Raw genomic sequence first — 22,045 nt, 5'->3', positions numbered from 1 at the left:
AGGGATCTGCCCATTGGAAGGTAAGGTTGTGAACTCTCTGCTGTTTGTTAATCAGTTATTTGACTTATAATGGCTATGTCATGCACAAGCCATGAACACTCAACAGAGCTCTAAGTTCCAATTTATGCATGTACCTGGGGGATTATGATTTCCACTATTGAAATTCAGCCTCTTCTGAGACCAGTACCCACAAAGCAATACAACAGTAAAGGATGAGGAAGTGAGAAGAAGAATTAAATTGACAGGAATTCAGGCAGAACGCAGTCATCCTTGTTAAGTGGGATTTGCCTTAGACTCTGGAGACAGATATTCTGTTTTCTCGTGGAAAGTTCTGTATGGCCTTTTAACAAGAAACCATAGTGACCTTGGTTTTCTCTCATCTGGGAATAGGGTTACAACTTTGTACTGCTATTTGATGCCGGTATTTAGAAGGCTTCAGAGAACTAAGATTTGGTTATATAAGCAGTTAATCTTTAATTTAATGTGCATGATTTTTGTATGTCTTTGTTTTATAAATGAGCTTTCCGTGTTAGTGCCAAGTCTTTTTATTAAAATATGAACTCTTGTGTTTTTGCTTCATTTTGATCCAGAACTCAGAACTAAAGTTTTTCCTATAACTGATCTTTCCAAACCTATAACACAGTTAAAACAATGCATCAGCCCCTTCCACCTTCCTGTAATTAGGCTGCTTTTCATAGGGGGCTCTGAGAATAGTTCTTGTTTATAATCTGAAGCACACTTGCAGGCCTCTTCCTTTTCCTCCTGGGTTTCCACCAGTCCCACTTAGTTGTGTTTCATAACCTCTCCTTGTGGAAGGGAAAGCACAAACCCTCTTTCTTCTCTCACGCATTTCAGGCCTTTGGCTGAGACACGGAGCATTGGCTTTGTGTGTTCTCAAGCAGAGCAGTAATGCTGCAGTGCTCTCCAGTCTTTTGAGCAAAAGGAATGTCTCTGTCTTTGCGTGAGCTTCCTGTGCAGCCCCATGCCAAGTCCCAGAGCTTGGCCCATAATAGGTTTAAGCCAACATGTTTATCTTCTGAGTAACTTGATTTCACTTTTCCATCCAGCAGACCAGGATTACTTAATGCAGGAGGCTTTTTTATTTTGAGTTTCAAATGTAAAATGTTTTTATCCTGTAGAAATACTTTAGCATTAACTTTGTCTCTCTGCTCTTCATTTTTACCCTGAAGAGATGATTACTGCTATAAACAGTGTATCTTGTCTTCTTTAGGGATGTCTCGTGGTAAATCTGTGATCAGCTCCCTTAGTATCATGGGAGGAAGTAGTGGGCCACCCTACGACAGGGCCCATGTCACGGGGGCATCCTCCAGTAGCTCCTCGAGTACCAAGGGCACTTACTTTCCTCCTGTAAGTCACATTTTTGTTCTTGGACCATGTTTGCTATATCTTCCAGATAGATGTCTGTGTGTGTGTGAGGCTAGTTTATTGGCAGGTGAAGGTTTTTGTTTTATATTTGTAGTCTTATAAATGCATTTGAATGGAAGAATGTGAGGAAAATGTATACACACAACATGCCTTTTCCCAGTCACAGAGAAATGTTCTGCTTAAAAAAAAGTTCCATTGGATTTAGTGCTGGGGAAAGATGTTGATCTGATTGTCCTAGAGCAGGCTTGTCCAACATATGGCCCATGGGCCGCCATGCGGCCCACCAAGCCATTTTCTGTGGCCCACGGTGCTGCGATGTGAAACGAAAGTAAACCCTGTTTACTTTTGTTCCCACCCCTTGTCCCTCCCCCAGCCCCTCAGCAGCTTCCTAATGGCTGCTGAAGGGCTGGGGAAGGGACAGGGTTCCCACACGCACTGCATCAGCTTGATGTTGCCGACGCGGTGTGGCTCCTCCCCTCCCACCCCTCCCTTCCTCATTTGCATCCCAGCCTCGCCCTGCGCTGGTCCCCGCCGGCTGCGTGCACTGGAGCAGGTTGCAGTGCAGTGGGCGGGCGGGCGCAGGGGGCGTGGATGCTGGCTCGGAGGGATGCTGCATGTGGTCGGGCCTGTGGGACATGCTGCTGCTGCAGCTGCTGTGGCTGTCAGGTGGGAAGCCGGTGCTGCTCCCGCCTCCCTGCATCCCTCCATGCCACAGACATCATGCTGGGGGTGGTGAGTTGCAGGCCCTGGGGAGGGAGGGACCCCTGCCGCTTGGGCTCAGGCTGCCCCGGGGGAGAGGGAGCAGGGGGGTGTCCCTGCACATCCCACACCCCCCTGTAGAGTCCCCACATGTCCCCCTGGCTGCTGAGCCCAGGTGTGGGAGCATCATGAAGGCTGCCCAGGTGGCAGGAAGGACATGGCAGGGTCAGGCGCCACCCCTTGACCCCTGCACCCCCAGGCTGCGGCCAGACTGGACAGGCCACGCGAGCGCCCGCTCCTACTGGCCCACTGGGTGATAAAAAGTTCATGATCCGGCCCCACATTCAAAAAGGTTGGACACCCCTGTTCTAGAGCTTGTAAAATCACCATAGAGCAGGTCTAGTACAGGCAGAATGAACTTCTCCCATCGTGTCCAACTCAAGCACGTCACGCACTATATAAAAGGCTCACCTGTAAAGATGAGAGTGTAGTTTGCTGTCCATAACTCTAGTAGAAGCCCTAATTACAATGGCTACCTTCACATTATTAGGGTGTGGAGCAAATAACAATTGAACTGTTTCAAAATGTCAGAGATTGAGAACTGGTTCACAATTGTGTGAAGTGTGTGGCTTTGACAGCAGGGTATGGAGTCATCTCCCAGCACACAAGTATTGTGGGGAGTGCTTGTACCCAGGTTTTGGAATCCCCAGGGGCGTGGGACCTGTGGGTGGGGGCAGCTTCACTTTTCTGCTTTCCATTCTCATATAAACATAAGGTTCAGTAGGCTTTCAGTAGCCTGCAAGTCCAGGTACAGACATTACACTTTTATCAGTACAAGTGATAGGAAACCGGTGTATACCCATAACAAAAGAGAAGTTTGGCACTGGTTTAAAAATGGCAGAATCCAGTCTAAGATTTTCCTCCTCCACCAACAGGCAGATATGTGTTCTGTTCACTACTGAACTAAACTACGCTGCTTACAGAAAACCACGTAACTTAGATCAGTTCTGCCTCAGACTTTTTGAATGTTTGTACTTAGCCCAAATGACCGAAATCTGCAAAGTGCTTGCCTGACTCAGGACAGAAGGAAGTGTTTGGACCCATACTTTTTGATTCACAGGGACTGGATGGATATGATGATGGGCTGCAATTGAGTAGGGAGTGAGGGTAGAGTTAGGTGTTACAAAGATAACTTTTATTAAACAAACAGTGTAAGGGAACTGATTGATTTAAAAAAAAAAAAAAAAAGGCTCACCAAAATGGGCAGAAAAAGAAAGCAGTGGAGCTCTGCCTACAATACTAGAAAAGCCAGTTGCTTCAGTGTAGGCAGCGAGGGGCAATGCAGTGTTGGGGTGCTCGGAGGACCAACCAGACCTGTGTCCCAGGACACATAGTGTCCACCAGTTCACAGTGAAATGATTCAACATATTGTATTTTCTCGCATATAGTGGACACCTAGCCTACCAGAATTGGGGTGCATGTAGGAAATCTGTTTTGCCAGAAAAGAGGTATGCCTAGAGAGCCTGTCCATGCTATCCAGCTACCAAGATGGCTGTCAAAATGACAGTCCTGTGTTAATCCTCTCACAGCCAGGTATTGGCTTGGTATTGTAGCTTGTGCCTGAAGCCAGGAAGTTTCTGCTACCTGTTGTCTTACCCAGACTGTCGTCTGGGATGCCACGCTCCCTAGACACTGGCATTTATACATATAAATTTGTCTGCTCCAACATGCCCAAAATCCAGCGTATCAGAGCAGACTCGATTAATCAAGTTTGTGGAGCACACAAACTGACGCGCCCAGTGCTGTGACATACATTTGTATAAATGGTGAAATTTGTGTCAGTGCTAAGAAAATAGTGGCAGTACGCTTTGAAACAAATACACTTTCAATGTATTTTAGTTCAAAAGCGTACCACCACCATTTTCTCAGCGCTGATGTGCATTTCACCGTTCAGCCATCTAGGGAATACATGGTTGCTGGTAGACAGCAACAACAAAAAAATGGAAACAGCATAATATGCAAGGACCAAGAGCTGGTAGAAGTAGACATCTGCTGGTTTGCCAAAGGCATAGTATTCACGGTGACTATCCAGTATTGAACTGCCTTCTTCAGCTTTACTCTTCAGCATCAGAATAGCAGTATTTGTCAGCTCTTTATGTGGAAAACTTGATAATGACTCAGATAGGTGTGGTATAAACAGAGTTGGCAAGATGCTGAGAAGGTATCTGGTAGGGGCATGTGAAACAGTCTGTATTCAGTTTGGATTCAGATTCGGCCCGAATTAGGGGACAGTTATTCGATTACTTGATTCGGATCACTGTCCTGATTCGGTTTGGCCAAAGCTGAACCTGAAGATTCAGTGCTAATTCAGAGAATCGGTGATTCGGCCATAGACACAGCTTTAAATGTTTTTTTCTACATAACTCGAGGTACCAGGCTCGGCTCGTGAATGCTGAGATGATGGGGCACATGGAGCGTCTAACAGGAGGGTGGGGTGCCCCCTGTGTGCTTGGTGGCAGACCCCCCCGTGCCCTTCCAACTCAGCGATAGGCCGTGGGGGGACCCCGGGTGCCCCCCCAGACCTAGGAGGCACCAGTCACCGAGCCAGGGGGCAGGGTCCCCTGTGCACTCCATGGCGGACCTGGAAGTGGATGTGAAGTGCTTCTGGTCCATTTCTGGATCCATTGCTGAGCACGCTGGGGACCCCCCCATGCTCCCGTGGGATGCTCCATCTGCCCCACCATCTCAGAATTCATGAGCCACACCTGGTACCTTGCGGTATACAGAAAAAACATTTAAAGCTGTGTCTATGTCCGAATCATCGAATTTCTCCAAATCGCTTCAGAGGGTTCTGATTTGATTTGGAGATATTAAAGGTTCTCCTGATTCGATTCCATTTTGGAGATTCGGCTGCCGAATTGGGCCAAATTTCCACCAAATTGAATCAGTGACTAAAGCTTTGCACAGCCCTAGTATCTGGTAATAAAATTTGCACCAAAACAGAAGCCATGTCTTCCATGATGTGCAGCCCTTAACTGACGGTACCTATAAAATAATGGTCTTGAGTATGTCCGTAAACTGGATCCAACTGGAGGTCCTGGTGACAGTGTAGTGGGGCTGCTCTTGGTGAGAGAGCTCCTATAAAATACCACAAAGTTGCAACCTTCAGAGTAAGATGAGTATAGGGTGCCCCAAATTCTATCCCCCTCTGTCTTACTCTTTGGTTGGAGACAGACTAAGAGATGTCATTCTGACAGAAATGCACCCTTGCTGAGGCATTAGGCAATCGGCAGCAGTTCTTATCTATTGCTTACTGGCAGAAGCTACAGTGATCAAGGCACTGAACATCTGGATTTGCTCTGGCCTTTGGATTCTGTCTCAGTGATGTAAAGGGGGAATGGTGGATTTTGGGCAGTCTCCACTCCATACTCTTGTCTACAATTACGCATCCAAGGTCTTGGTGTGATGGTTGCAGGACTCTATACAAGCAGATTCATCAGGCACCTGACTAGACTTCTTACATGTACACCATGATCCAGGGGAGTATTTTCTTTAAAGTTGAGTAGAGCTGTCATTGCAAGTGTATTGTTTTTATGTCCTTTTCAATTTTACCATGGCAATTAAAAAAATAAAACAACATGTATTTTTCTTTTAAGATTTTGAATCCTCCGCCTTCACCAGCGACAGAACGTTCACATTACACCATGGAGTTTGGTTATTCGTCAAACAGTCCTTCTACTCACAGATCCTACAGGTAATTATTATTATGTTAGTTTTCACCAGGATCAGTTTTGTGTTGTCTAAACAGAATAAAAGAAAGCCCATGCCCCAGTTAATTTACAGTCAAAGGGCCTGATGTAGCAAACACTGTTATACAAGTGTTTAACTTTAATCTCTGTAATGATTGTACAGATGTGTTGTATGGGGTTTTTTTTTTACAGAAATTACTCATTTTATCCCAAAGTTATCAATATTGAGTGATGGATCCAGGCAGGGTCCAGTGGTTCAGCTGCACCTCATTTTGTTTCCCGCTCCACCCAAACTTTAGATCCCGTGCAGTTGCCTGAGAGGGGCAGCAGCCGTTCTGTTTGGGCAGCAGTGAGGGAGTCAACTGACTTCATGGTTCATTATCATGTCCCTGATTCCTGCTATTCTCTCTTCACTCCATAGTGTTAACAGTTTTTTAATGGTCTTGAAGTTCCACTATGCAAACTGTCCTTTTTTCTGCAATGTTGCTATCTGGTAGCCATTCCTGATGATGCCTCTCTTCTGTTTTACAGCCTTGCAGACTGTTTTTTAACTGTAGCTAAAAACCTTAACTTGTGTGGTAATATTACCTCAGATGTAGAAGTGACTGACAGTATTAGAGGCACTGTCAAGATACTCAAGAAGGATAAATTTTATTTTATGAATCTGTATAAGAGATGTACATTTAACTATAATGACTACGAAACTAATGACAGCATATCTTTTGACTGTTTTTGCCTAGTTTGTTGTATTTTTTAAAACTTTATATATAATCTAACACATTCATGCAAATTCAAATAGTTATATTTGTTTTTGTTTTGATTTTAGCACCAGCTCCCTAACATATTAGTAAAGCTTCTAGTTTCTCTTTAACTGTAGAAAAATGTGTTGTTACATGTGGTAATGTGCCACATGTTCTGCAACTCCCTTTACAAAGTCCTGGATTTACCCATGCCTGTACCACACACACCAGTGGTCCTGCTACTTTTATTATTGAAAACTATTTATGCTAGAAACAGTGTTTTGAATACACTGAACACTATTTTAAGTTTTCTGCCCAAATAATCATTTGTATTGCACACTGTCATTTGGGCCTTGGCAGGTTGAAAGAGAGGGAATACACATATGTCAGGAGGGGAAGAGAAGAAAGAATACTTTAGAGATAATATGTGGATATGTAGATCATCTTACACTCAGTATAGTATAGATTTCACAACAGGTTTTTATTCATCATAGTTGCTCTTAATTTTTAGAATCCTTTGAAACCTTCAACAGGTTCTTTTACTTTGTTAGGTTTTTTAATTGTTATGCTCTTACCAATTTTGTGTTTCCTCTTAGTATTGTAAACTGTGGCCTGTTTTCTCTGCTGTTATAGATCCATATACTTTATTAATTTTTTTTATTTCATTTAATGTTAATATGCTCTCTTTGCCAACTCCATAAGATAAGGTTTAGTTTCTCTGCCATAGTTTTATGTATTTAATTTCTTTGACTTTCTGCTAGAACTAAAGCAAGAGAGGGGAAGAGGGGTCTAATCCAATGCTATAGGCCACATGATCACACTACCACATGGGCTCCCATGCTGCATGGTGGCACTTGAAATCTCAGAGCCCCAAGATTCTCTGGGACTTGCTCTCCTGCCCCAGGGGCAGGGACAGAAAGCACAAGCCAAAGGGGGGAGTTGGGGGTAGCAGCAACAGTAGTGGGTTCCAGCACCCGGCTGGGAGCCCAATTGGATAGCTCTAGCCTAGAGGAATTGGAGCCCTTCTCTAGGGTATCTGACTTTGGGGCAGAAGTGCTGGCAGTTGTATCTGCTTAGAGTATTATTGCACTGAGCGGTAGACACAAATCACCCACATTTGTATATATAAGCTTCCCCCCCACCTTGTACCCATTTGAAAAATGCTTATCTACAGCACCTGTTGAGCACTTCAGCTCACTTCAGGTATATGTCTTCTGGCTGCTGTGACATAGATATGTTTCTAGAAAAAAAAAAAGTAGGGGGGAGTGGGGGGATTCTAACTTCTTTCTCTCTGGACTGAAACCAGTGCCTTAAATTTGGTATTTGAAATAAAACATCTCTGCACATACTCAGCACAGCCCTTCCTCTTCAGTCCCTAACACTAAAAATCTCCATTCTGTTATGTACGTCCCCCACTTACCAGGTTGTGAGGCAGTACAGCTTGCGTGGGTGCTGTTGTTTGAGATTTTGTCTCAGTCTGTTTCTCTCTCCGCTAATTCTTTTCTGTGGCCTTCTCAGCTACAGGCCATACAGCTACCGCCATTTTGCACCTCCTACTACACCCTGCAGCACAGATGTTTGTGACAGTGACTATGCCCCCAGCCGAAGGGTCACAACAGCAGTGGCAAAGGGCTACACCAGTGACTTGAATTATGATTCAGAGCCTGTGCCACCTCCACCCACACCACGCAGCCAGTACCTGTCAGCAGAGGAGAACTATGAGAGCTGCCCACCCTCCCCCTACACAGAACGGAGTTACTCTCATCACCTCTACCCACCACCCCCATCTCCCTGCACGGACTCCTCATGAGTGGGCCCTCCCCTCCTTTGACTGCCTCCATTACAACTGTGTAAATACAAAATGTTCATATTGGGAAGAGGGGAGGGAGCCATTGCAGAGGGGGTGAGGCAGGACCAGTGTACAGTTAAGAGTTATTAAATGGGGTGGGGAATATTTGGAGATATTTGTACAGAAGAAAAAAGAGGATATTTATATATTTTCTTAAACAGCATCTGCTGCTTGTGCCATGAGAAGATTTTGTATAAAAAAAAAGAAAAAGAAATTTGTACAAAAAGTTTTTATTTTTGCAAATGGAACACAAAAACATGCCTTAATCCAGTGAAGTGACTGAGCACATTGAAAATGGAAGGACCAGGATGCATTATTGTCCAGCGAGGTGAGATGCGGGGTTCGTCAATACCAAAAAATGTTTAAAATAATAATAAAGAAGTCCGTCTCAGAGCAGCATACCATAGACACTTGGAAGTAGCCAAATAACCTCTACATTAATTATGGAGGGCCAGCAACTAAAGTTAAACTTGAAGAAAACACAGTCAGGACAGATACTAACCTTACATACAAAGGGCTTTACATTTTCTATTGGAATATCACAGATCATAGAAGTGAATACATCATAATTATACACCCATTTTCATTCAAATACATTTATATTATTTTTTGGGCCTACACTTGCAATGTTATACCACTTTACAACATTCGCCGTTGCTAGAAGACAAATAATTTTGTTGTGTGCATTTAAAAAAAAATTTCTTCCTTTTTTTCCTCTTTCCTGTGTGTTCCTTGACCTCTAACCCTGATATCATGTTGTTTCATTCTAATATGCTTATTCAAATACCCCTGGAATTGGGTTAATGAAAAGGTATCCTCTGCCTTTTTGATGCAATGTCGTACATACTCTATTTTTGCCTTCTTCAGTTTGCCAAACCTGAAGGAGTCCACTTTTGTACCAGGTCAGTGCAATTCTGACATAATTGACAAGGGTAATATGCATGTACCATGTACTTTTGTCCCTTTTTAAAAGCAAGTAAGCAAACACACACACTTGTTTTGATCCAGTGCCCACAAAATGTCAAATATTTTTATACCACATATAATATAGGCAACATATTTATAAACTATAAATTTAACCATGAATTGTTAGTTTTATTGTAAATGAATCCTATATCCTTGCAGTACTTTCAGTGTATAGTTAATATCATGGTATGCAAATCATATATAAAATATATATATTTTCCTAGTAAGGAAGCATTTAAACTTTGTCAGTGGGGGACAAACTATAAGAAATAGACATTTGGACCATTAGAAATGTGTCTCCTACTGAATTAACTCTTCATGATATGTCCATCTTAGGCCATTCTTCTCAGTATGATTTCTACACTACCATCTCTTTGGCATGGTTTGAGTTTAATACTTCAGTATTAACCACTGCGAGTGTCAAATTTAAAGTTACTCTTAACCAAATCGTTTTCTATTAACAACCTGCATTTTTGTATATCTCCTTTGTGTAGCCCTCCTACCTCCCCCCAGCAATTTGAAAGGGATGGTGTGTGTTCATTTTTTAAAAATACTTGCATGAGCTGAAGGGCAATATGTGATCTTACAAACTCCTCCTGACCCCAATGCAGCATTTGAGTTTGACTACCTAACCTAATGGAGCTCACATTGGATCTTATCCTGGGTGACATTAAGCATTTGCCACACTACGCATCAGACTAAATCTGACCTCTTGCTATAGAGGGTTCTGAGGGACTTCTGCCTTGTAGTCCTGGGACCTAGTACCAAGGTAATCACTCTGCATAGGTACCCAAATGGGTTTACTGCTCTGTTATGCATTTCCCAATCAGTTTTTACTATGAGATGCAAGCTGGAAATATGGTCTGATTTTCAACCTGTATTTTTCAGGAAATTTTGAATGACACTTGCCACTGCTACAACTCTGTATGACTGTTGGAGCCTCTCTCAGTTTCAGCTTCAAGGGAAATGATGAAGTTTAGAATTCTAGTGGTAGTAAAGGACCTTTCTAATAATTGATCATACCCCAGGATGATTTAAAACAAAGTACCCTCAGACTATTGGAATTTTCCTCAAACTATTGGAAATGATCTTAAAGTCAGGTGCACTAACTACACTAATGTCAGCCCAGGTGATGCTTCATTCTAGGTACCTAAGAATTTTGGTACTTGTTCCTTTGGCTCTTCCTTTTGGTGAAGAAACTTACTTGTGATCTCCAGTAGGATGGACATTGAAGTTATTGTGAACTCTAAGGGGGATGCCAGTCTATTTATATGAAGAGCAAGGGGGGGCGAGGAGAGGCCAGGTGCCGATCAGAATTGAGACCTCTACGTTGTTTACATTTTTTTAAATGTGCAGCATTCTGTGTGGGGTTCACATGTGGAAACTTGCACTAATGAACTCAGAAAAATATTGCATTGTTGTATCTCATTCCATTTGCTTTGTACTGCGATGGCAGTGGTCTCTTCTTGCAAGATACTTCTTAAGTGTGCCAATTTCTGTTTGAAAAATTCTTGAGGTGGTTAAGCTTAAGATGTGGTACCCTCTTCCAGAAGGTTCAAAACTATTACCGATTTTCTTCATGTAAGGTATCATTGCTGACCCTGATTACAATGAGGCCTTATTGTAGAAGAATTAGCTCTTCCCCTTTGGACAATAATGCCTGACTTCTGTACGGATTTAAACCCAAATAGAACTCCATTGAAGTCAACAGGATGGAAGTAGAAGTCAATGTAGAATTGGCAGCGATATATTTCGATCTAAACATTTAACTTTGTGCATTATGTACTTAATTTGCATCTTCTGTTCTTTTGATGAGTGAAACATTCGTATAAGGAGGGGAAAAATGGACAGATGATTTATTGCACTACAAAAAGCCAATGCAGAGAGCAGGTTGTTTCTCTGTTCTGATTTACCAAAGAATTTGTGTAATGGGAAACTTGAAACCAATTTTCAAGCACAAATATCTTACCATAAATTTTAGAGGAAAATCTTAATGAGCTGATGATCTGTGAAATTCCTAGTAATCAGATGCCCAAGGTACAGAAGCATCACTACAGCTCTTGCCCCTGTTGACACATTCCTAGTTAGCCAAAGGCTGATTTGACATGGAGACTGAACAGCTTCTGTTTGTCCTTCCTCTCAGCAAATCACCTCCTGCCTTCTGCCTCTCAGTGAAGAGCATGTGCTTTGTTATTTCTTAAATGGACTGGAATGAAGGCCTGCAAACAGTCCTTTGCATGCTAGCAAGGTTTGTAAGTGGACCAGCTCACTTTATGTGTGAAAGTTGTCCCATTGTAATCATTGGCATTGCTCCTGTGCCTAAAGTTAAGCATGTACTTAAGTACCTTTATGAATCAGACACCCAGAGACTAGGGCATTTTATTTGTATGCATAATATATAGTTTTTCCAGAGATCTTCCCACTTGAATGTCTGTAGCAGAAAATCAGTACATGGAAATAAATCCAGGGGACATTTCAGTAAACACAAGTGTGGGATTGGAGTCTTCACACTTATAACTGCAGATCTGCATTCTGAATCACAAAAAAAATCAAACAAAATGTGGCTTTCCATGTATATTCCTTCTGTATGATATTGCATTTTGCAGGGAGCACGTATAATTAAAAAAACCCAAGAACATCTACATAGATACAAAGAACTATAGAGATGGAATACTTACATTCTGTTTCCCAGTTTTAGTATTTTAAATCTTAAAGGTCTCATTTCCATGAGTCCAGAATTCATCCAAGCCACTCACATATCTGAAGAGGCTAAATGAATTGTTGTTTACAAAGTATGCAAATGATCCAGTTTACACAAAAGGGGCATATTTGCTGAGGGAGCTGTAACTTCCTATTTCCTGTTCTAAAACTCTGTAGTCATAAGTAAGGTACACAGAATGCAAAGCCAATCAAATTATCTTGTACAAAACCTCCAATCTGGAAGGCTCATCTCACCTTTCTACCAAGAGGTAATGGCAGGTAGCATAAAGCTGTCTCATCAGCAAGGACCTGGGTTTTCCGTTTCCCATGGAAAAATGGAGAAAACCATGGATTCCCTGTTTTTATTGGAGAAAACATAGATTTCCCTTTTTAGCAGAGAAATCCAAGGATTCTCTGCTTTTGCAAAGAGGTCTTGCAGGCTGGCACAGCTCCAGCGTGCAAGAGCCGAGGAAACCCCCAGCCCTGCCTGGAGGGGGAGGGAGAGGAGGGAGGGCAGGGCCTGAGCCTCTGAGGCTGCCAAGGCCGGGCTCAGGCTCAGACTCGCCCTTCACCCCTGGAGTATAGAGGTACGTGGGGCTGTGGGGCAGGGCTGGGGAAGTTGGTTGGGGGCTGAGGGAGCAGGGGGTGGTGCCAGCCCCAAGCAGCACATCACAGCTGGGAGCAGGGCCAGGGGGTGAGGGCAGGGGTGCCCCTCTGCAGGGGGCTTTGCAGGCAAAAGCAGGGCACAGTGTGGTGGTGCCCGTCATGTGCAGGCCACACACATGCCACCTGGCAGCCTGCACAGGGGAGGGAGTTGAGGGAGGCTAGCATGCAGCCGGAGCAGAACTCCAAGGCCAGCTCTGCAGCCGCGGCGAGGGATGGTGGGGGAGGGGGCTCACGCAGCAGCCGCTGCTGCTTACCTGGAGGCCCATGATGGTGGTGACAGCCACTGCCTCCAAAACCTCCCGCCGCTGCTGCAGAGCTGTGCCTGGAACTGTGCAGCCGGCCACTGGGCGGCAGTGGCAGCGTGGTGGTGGCTGGACAGCACGCAGCCATCCCCACCACCACCCCGCGCTGCACCGCTGCCGCTGGCCATACAGCTCCAAGCACAGCTCCGTGGCAGCAGCAGTAGGTTTTGTAGACAGCGGCCATCACTGCTGGCACGGGCGGCTGCTGCTGCTTACCTGGAGCAAAAAACAAAGTACAGTAATTGTCTATAATGTTACTAGAAATTTTAAATATTGGACAATCTTCCAGAGCTTTATGGGATACAAAGGCAAACATGTTTTTGGAGCTAAGAGATCAGTCTCCAAAATTTTTCAGAATCATCAAAACTGTCCATTCTGAATTTAGTCCAGAGGTTGTCTCAGTAAAACATGATTGTCATGGGCAGGGATTTGTGGGAAGTTTTCTGCACACCTTTCTTTTAAGTGAACACAAAAAGGCTGAGGTGGCCTGGTTTATATTGGCCGTAGCCTCAAGCCGAACATTTGAGTCAGTAAGGGAAATCAAATATATCTTTTGTAAAGAGGATACCACCAGTCTTAAGCTAAACTATCCTTGTTTGCAAGTGAAGGATCTGGTGCTGCTTTCAGATATTTAATCTCTTTTGTTTCTATATATTTTTAATTAATCCTTTTTTGTAAGCTTTAATTGCTGCTTGTCATTGTCTTAAAGCCAGCTGGTGTCTCTCGTTCATCAACTTTGGTACGATGGTGCTTTGCAAGGATGTATTTATATTATAGTGACCAACATTTGGTCATCCCTGTTCACCCCTTTGCTAACCTTTATTTTGTAAAATAAAGTGCTTTACTTATAAGCTGTATATAAACCTTGTACAAAACTCCTTTTCAATTATTACTATAAATGGAATTGTAACAAATAAAATGTTGATTTTTATAATTAAACTGAGAGTGGAAAATATAAAAGAGGTAATTTTAATTGTGTTCCCAAGTCTGGGAAAAGGGAACAAATGTATAAATTGGGTTTGCTTTCAGTTCATCACGGTGTGGTTATTGCTGTAATTATATGGGCCCAGATCCTGTAAATATTACTCTATTTTCTCACATACAGCATTATTTTAAATAAGATGCAGAAGTTGTTTTTGAAAAGCAGAATAAAGAAAAGATTTTTCCCTGCTTCCGCAACAGGAGCCTCTGAGATAGGAAGCAAAGAGAAAAGGTGTCCAGGTGCAACACTGCAGGATTACTTTAGCTTTGCACCAGCAGAGGCAAAAGTTGCTATTGTCATATTTCCTTGTTTATATAGTACACCTAATGGCCAGCAGCTGAATTTTGGGGAAAAGATATGTGTATGCGATGAAATACGGCAGTGCAACTGCTTAACTTAAATCACTTGAGGAATTGCACGGGCATCCATTGCTTTCCAGAAGACAACATGTACTGAAAGTTCATAGATAGATAAGGCTGGAAGGGTCCATTATGTTTAGGGTTCTATCTAAATTGAGGATGCAACCGGCCAATTTTGCAGGTAGATCCAGGGGCAGCTACCATTTTTGTGGGCTGAGCACAGTATCCACCCCGCTACAGCCCCCCTCTGGCCAAGGTTCTCCAGTGCCCCACCCTTGCTGCTGATTAGTTGTGATGTCTGTCTGTCATGCAGCCAAGCCCCTTGCTGCTGATTTGTGGAAGGGTGTGGGGCCACACAAAAGGCAGCCCTGTCAGCCAATCAGTAGCAAGGGACAGGGGTGGCAGTCATCTTGCCAGCAACCCTTTGTGCTGGCCGCCCCCTTCTTCCCTTCATCTCTGACAGGCTGCAAGTTCGGGCTGCAGAGTTGTGAGAATTTCTGGCTCCCTTTAGGGAGCTAGTATTTGATTTTCAGTAAGTTTTTTGGGGTTTTTTTGCAGTAAGCCCACCATTTTTTACAGAGCCTGCCATTTTTCACAAAGCCTCCCAATTTTCCATTTTCTATGAAAATCACGCAATGACAAATTTGGTAGGTCCCTGATTATGACCACCTTATTTGGTTGGCTTCACGCAACATACAGGTCAGAATATTTCATCACACGATTCCTGCCTCGGATTATAACTTCTGGGTGAGCTGGAGAATATCTTTTAGAAAAGACTCCCAGCCTTGACATTAAGCATATATGTTAGTGCTTTTAGGATCAACATCTTTTTTCGTGGTTGTTTTGGTTCTAATTTTATAATGCTCACTGTATCAAAGAAATGGGTGGGGATGTAGTTGCTGAAGTTAGGGGCAATCAGGGTGAAGTGAGCTTTTCCCCTTCCAATCCCCAGTTTCCCAGAGTTAATTAATAATGAAAAGAAAGTGTGACCTATTGAGTAGCAATCATGGAATAAGTTATAGCAAGGCTCTTCAGGCACCTATATACATTCCAGGTGGAATTCCAGGGGTGCATTTTAATTAGAGCTCATCCAATTAAAACACCCGGAGTGCCCTGTGTATTCAGCATCCTGCATTTCAAAAGGGCAGTGGGGATGCTTTAAAGCTCATTCGACAAGCTTTAGTTTAAAATGCCCCGCCGCCATTTTGAAATGCAAGGATGCTGAATACACGAGACACTGCAGTGTGCCAGAGCGTTCTGATTAGAACACTCCAGCAGACTCGATTAATTGCAGAGCGTAGAGCAATTAAGCGAGTTTACTCCAATGCAATCTAATCAGAATACATTGAAGCACGTATAAAAGTGACCTTCTGGTTGCAGTTCTTCCATGTGTTGCCTTAGGCAAATCACTTGATCTATTTTGTGTCTTTTTCTGCATTGATTAAAGAAAGGGGACACTATTTACTGGCCTCACAAAGGTATTGTGATTTTTTTTTTAGAAGTACTTTTAGATCCTTGGATAAGAGACTGCAAATGGACTTGAGAGGTACGTTGCTCAGATTTCTATACTCTGCTTTGGAAACCAGTCCTTCTTTCCCAGGAGCAGATGGGTGTTGCATTTCTTTTTAGTGACCAGTTGTCAGTTGCTTCAACAGCCTCACAAAAGACTGTCCTATTGAAGAATGCCACCTTGCTTCCTTCTACCACATTTGCCCTCATGCATTGGTATCTGTCACCATTACTTGCTGAGTTAAAGGTAATCATTAGATTGGAAGTTCTTTGTGGCAGGCGCCAAGGTTATGGATTTCAGAACCTGCATTTCGGTACAGGCAGTCCTTGGAATTACGATACAATTGGTTCCTGAAAACCGTGTCTTAAGTCAAAACTTAACTCAGAACCGATTTTCCCATAGGAAGTAATGTTATAAATGGGGGATTGGTTCCTGAACCAAGGCCCAACACCTTATTTTCACCAAAAATAACCCAGAATTTTGTACTCAATCAGTTATAGATGAGTAATATAGCTACATTAATGTATTTATACTGTAAATAGCAATCATATTGATTTGGAAGGACTTCTCTGAGGTGACTTTGCTGGAGTTTTTGAAGGGCTCTTGGCTGGACTTTTTAAAGGGTTCTTGGCTGGAGTCTTCTCAGGAGTCTTGGCTGCAGGTTTTTCTGGAGTCTTGCCTGCTTTCTTAAAGAAAATGTCCAAGCAATTTTGACAGATATTCTTCATGCAGATGGACAGTGCAGCAAACTTGTTTGCTGGCGTGACATCGCATCAGATTAAGCATTGGAAAGTTGAAACTGATGTCAGAAAGTTGAAACAGGGTGACAATTTATAAATGTTGTGAGTGCGAAATGGTGTAACTCAAAACATTTCAAGTCAAGGACTGCCTATACTGCCTTTGAAAAGTAATCTCCACTCTTTAAGGGCAGCAACAAACAAGAGACAACTGTAAATTCAACTATGTGCAGTTGGGGTCTGGCTCTTAACTGCCCACGTCTCTTAATTGTACAGTACTCATTACAAACGCCTCCAGAAATACAGCAGAATCAATGAACTCATGTTTGCTGAGGCATCTGCAGGGATTGGTTGGTTTAGAAGAAACACTGAGGTATCATTTATCATTTGAAATAATACTCCCCATTCTATAAAAAACCCAAGGGAAACCTGAAATGGATCTGTTTCCTTAGTATGATCCTTTTTTCGATTGCCTGTGGACATGCTAGCAGAGGTGACGGCAAATGCTGGAGTTCTGCCCCTGACTATACATTAAAGAGGAATTGGGGGGTGGGGGCGGGGGAAGGTGGGCTGGAGACGTATTTAATTGTTTTGCTTGGAGAGAGGAACTTGTTTAAAAAGAAAAAAGATGAGATTGTGGATCCATCCGTCTTGGCAATCAGTACCTGTCTCCCAAGCTGAGAGTGTAAAATCACCGTGCTGTCTCTTGGAGGAGCTGTTGAACTTGTCTAACTTGTTTTTCATTTAGCAGGGAAATTCTCCATCTCACTGGGAGGAGCATACTTAGTAGAGCTACACATAGAAAAGCACCTGGTAAGAGAGAGCTCAGGCTCTCAATCAAAACTGGATTGGAATTACACTTCAGATGCTTCTAGCCTAAACATGATCACTTTAATTGTGTCTTTTTTTGTGATGTGCCATGAATTTGGGGTTTCCTGCTTTTAAGGGTCCCTTCTTAAGATTTGGAAAATGAATGCATGTGTTAGAAAGTTGGTTCATAATGTCAGTTGATGGAGGCTTAGCAAACTCTTTGGAGACAGTAGGAGTGAAGAATTCTGTCTCCCCTTGCAAACTCCTGCCCTATAAGATGCAATGAGTCTTTCTTGATAGAGTAACCTATAGATCTAAATACTACTGCTGCTGCTGCTGCTACTACTACTACTACTACTGCTACTACTACTACTGTTTGCAACACTTTGGACTCTACTTCATGGAAGAATACACACTATGTTGACTGGCAGGTTCCATGCTGCGATGTATCTTGGTTGGAAAAAATAAGGAAATATCAAAATAGGGAAACATGAAGAGATGGATAGGCTATTTGATTTTTGGGAAGGTCCCATCCAGTAGGCATTTACCATTTTCTGGTGCTGCTAAAAATTAGACCTGTGCCAGAAACTGGGTGCTAGATATCTGTTCCCTTGTAGTGGCCAAATTCTTCCTGCCTGCTTTTCCTATGCTAAGTCCATCTTCTTTTCCTACCTGTTGTCAGCACCCACAGGCATGCTAGATGTTGTACACCACAGCTTGGTTTATTCTCCAAAGACCTTTTGATCTTATTTTGCCTCTGACCCAGAAAGTGACAGTAACAAAAATGGATATAGTAAAAAACTACGGGTAACAGCAATACGGTTCCCCAGTGTGGGGATTCCCATTTATATTTTTAATTATTTGACTACAAGGCAATTTGGAAGATGTGTGACTTGAATGAGGACAGCACCTCCATGAAGGTAAGAAACCCAGAAAGCATACATTGCTGCTGATGGTAGTCCTAGTAGAACCAGGGAAGGAATATATATCAAAAGGTCAGAGGTCAGGGCAGAATTGGTGTAAGGCCTTAAGGCGAGGATAAAATGCTTTTATTCAATGTTCTGAGCAGAAAAGACTATGTAAAGGCTCAAATAAGAGCTCTTTTGCACATACAAGAACAAGGAAGCTTCATAGCTTTGAGGCCATGGGTTGGGATTTGGGAGAACCTGGTTTATAGCTTTGTCACTAACTTAATGTATGACCTTGTAATTTAACCTCTCGCTGTTGCTGGAGTTTGTGTGTTTGTTTGTTTTTGCCTATCTTACTTATTTGCCTTTTTTTATACAAAGATGACCTGTATATGTATGGTGACACTGCCTCCAGCCTTTCTCACTAATGAGCAGCCATTGATCTTTCATCAAGAAGAGAAAAGATACTTAAAATTGAGAGGTGTACTGAAAGGAATTCAGAACCATTTATCTCTCAGTGAAACCTGGTGGGACTCAGCTCTCTATTCTGTTACTGCAGTTTTGCACCTGTGAAAATGAAAAAAGAACTGGAGAGAGAGACCCAAAATGTTTTATTGAATAGTCACATGCTCAGCAATAACATTATGATTCCCTTCCTTTCTCCACATTGGCTCTACTTTTAAGTATCTCTTCCCAAATCAGCCAAGCTTCCCATATGCCCTGGTGAGTGGAGATATGCAAACCTGAAAATGGAACTTGACTTGTTTATCCCTAGGTGACTTCTCAGGGCCTCAATCTCCCCTTCCATTTTGTCTCTCTCTTGTCTCTTTAGAGCAGATTCTTAAAGAGGTGTGTGCTGTGAGAACCTTGTAAGGGTGATGCAGGGTGCCACATAATATTAGCACTGTTAGGTATGCAAACACCTACACAGGAGTTACAAGAGAAACCCAGGAATCCATAACGTCAAAATATTTTAATGTATTGCGCTCTTTCTGAATTTTTTGCAACAAAAAGAATCACTCTTATTTTTCTGTAGTCAAAAAACACATGAAAGTTAGCATTTTCTGAAGGGTGTTTTGATCTAAAAAGGTTGAGAACCACTGCTTTAGGGTGTAATTGGGATAGGGACAATTTATTTGTACCACTCTTAGAACGATTGGCCCCCAAAAATCAAGTGCTGTTTCTCAGCAGTACTAAACTAGACTGATAGTACTAAATTAGTACAGATGATTAAAAATATAGAGGTAGCACTTTGGACAAACTTTGAGGGAAGATGTGGATATCAAAAAGAAGAGGGAGTTCATTGCAACTTAAATTAAAAAGCAATTGAACTATTCTCACCTGTAATCTCTGCACCCTGAGAGGCAGAATTTGGTCCCTGTCTTGGGAAAGGGACTTGGTCAGCCCAGCAGGAGAGTGTCACTTAGACTTGTTGACGCCTTGTGGAAAGGATTGTAAAAACTTTGGAGAGCTGTGCTTATGTACTGTCTATTTCCTGTATTTTACTTCCCCTGGTTCTTATTAGTTAGGGTACTTAATGAAAACCAGATCCCTGCTTCCTTGGGGGTTTAATATGCTTTTGCGGCTTATTCCTCGACTGAAGCATTCATTGTTTTGCCTGTGAAATCACAGTTGGTTGCTGTGGAAGCAAGCAGAATGCCACTAACATGGTTATTTGACTTCAGGTGGGGAGTGCAGCAGGTGAGCTCTGGAGATAAAAATCCAGATTTTATGCAAATATCCTTAATATTAAAAACCAAAGGAAGAAAAGATCAGAAAGAGACACCTATCATTGACAGGAGGATTGTTTGAAAATGAACGGTTTGTTAAAATGTCTTATGAGCCATTGGACATTTTAAATCTGTTGTATTTTTCTTCTTTCAGGCAGCTCATGAATACTTGATGGCTGCTGGAAATAGAAATTGGTTGCTTTGTCCTGTGATGCTTCCTCCTTTGTGCACACACATGTAGGACAGAGGTCACTGTTGCTCTGTCACTGGGCTCAGCCAGCAGCACTGGGGACTTATTCTTGAATGTAGCTGCTGGGGATGGGCTTTCTTGTGAAGGTAAAGACCATGTAAGGAACACACTGTTCTCTGCTGGTTTGTCTGAGGGGAAGTGTGCTAATGGTGTTTGAATTTGGGGTTTCCTGCTTTTAAGGGTCCCTTCTTAAGACTTGGAAAATGAATCTACTAGTTGACACTTGGAAAGTGTTTCCAACTGGAGGAGCTTTCTGAAGATATAAGTCCAGGACAATGCTTTTATGGTGGAGTTTTCAGCTGGGATTTTCAGACATCATCTGAGGATCCAAGTAGTTTGGAGCTGAGGTAGCAGCAGGTGTTTGATTGTTGTGGGGAGCAGAATTATTAAGAGGAAATGGGTAGTGGAAACACAGAAGAAAGCAATTAATATATCCTTGGGGAAAGGGAATCTGAAGAGGGTTAGTAGGAGTAGATATTGAAATAGTCAGGACACTTGATGCACACAGAATAGCCCATACCTCTCAGTGCATGTACAACTCCTTTACTACCTCTGGTTTGTCATCTAGTAAAACCAAAAGAAGCCAAGGTGATTAAACCCCAGTAAATGAATAAAAACCAGGATTATAATCCAGCCCTGAGTTTTCATGACATAGAGGAATCCTGAGCTTCTGGAAGGGTGCGTGCTGGGACTTCTGATCTCTTTTCAAAGACACAGTGTTTCAGGCACCAGTGGCCCTTCCAGTGATAAAGCTGCCTCCATAGAGCTCTGAGATTGTCAAGGGAGTTCCAGTTGCTTCCTAACTTGCAAAGCCCTATTTCCTTCTCCCTGCAGAGAAATGCCCCAATACTAAAGTTGAGCAAGTGTCTTCAAGTCAGAATGTGGAAGACATTTATTTGGCCAACAGCACTGCAGAGTCAATGCTTGAACTTTCAATTGAAGGAGAATATGAAATCTACCCCACCCATCCCTGTATCTGTTTCCCATGGAAAAACGGAGAAAACCACAGATTTCACGGTTTTATCAGAGAAAATGCAGATTTCCCCTTTTAGCAGAGAAACCCACGGATTTTCCCCTTTTGCAAAGAGCTCTGCAGGTTGCCTGAGTTCCAGCCTGCAAGAGTTGATTGCAAAAAGGGTGAGAAACCCCCAGAAAAAAGAGAGAGAAAAGGGAGAGTGGGGAAGGGTGGGGCCTGGGGCTTTTAGTCAGTTCCAAGTCTTGGGTCAGGCTCACTTTCCTTCTGGAGGCTGTGAAGTGGTAAGTGGGGCTTGCAGGGGACTGGGGGGGAAGATGGCTGATGGAGTGTGTGTGTGTGTGGGGGGGGGGGGTTGCAGGAGCCGGCTGGGTGCTGTGGGTTTGCTGGGAGGTTTGAAGTGGCTGGGGGCTGGGGCATTTGCAGGAGCTGGTGGGTATGTGCACAGGGGTATGCATACACATGTATACATGCACAGGTGCACACATACACAGGTGCATATACAAAACAGGGGCACCAGGAGGGCTGGGGAGACTGTAGGGGGGAGTGAGGGGCAGCAGCAGGGCTGGGGGGGGGGGGGGGGGCTTTAATTTTAATAATGGATTTTGGATTTTTTATCAGAGAATTTGCAATTTTTATCAGAGGATTTGTGATTTATTTAATTAGAGAAAACCAGGATCCCTGGATCACTGGTGTGTTGAGGGGGTCAAGGGAAAGGGAAGGGAAGGT

The 22,045-nt window shown here is 43.0% G+C and overlaps 1 protein-coding gene across 1 annotated transcript in view; it reads left to right on the top strand.

The window, feature by feature from the left end:
* Positions 1-13,996, top strand: part of LRP6 (LDL receptor related protein 6) — a 196,092-nt gene extending 182,096 nt beyond the window's left edge. Inside the window, exons 21-23 of the mRNA XM_006267901.4 lie at positions 1,232-1,368; positions 5,742-5,839; positions 8,093-13,996. Of these exons, the coding sequence (XP_006267963.1) occupies positions 1,232-1,368; positions 5,742-5,839; positions 8,093-8,384 (527 nt within the window). The 3' untranslated portion in view covers positions 8,385-13,996. The remainder of the gene's footprint in view (positions 1-1,231; positions 1,369-5,741; positions 5,840-8,092) is intronic.
* Positions 13,997-22,045: the final 8,049 nt, after the last annotated feature.

This window comes from Alligator mississippiensis, chromosome 4, assembly GCF_030867095.1.
Source record: "Alligator mississippiensis isolate rAllMis1 chromosome 4, rAllMis1, whole genome shotgun sequence".
Lineage (NCBI taxonomy): Eukaryota > Metazoa > Chordata > Crocodylia > Alligatoridae > Alligator > Alligator mississippiensis.
Note: the sequence above shows the minus strand (reverse complement) of the source record. Positions and strands in the feature narration are given on the sequence as shown.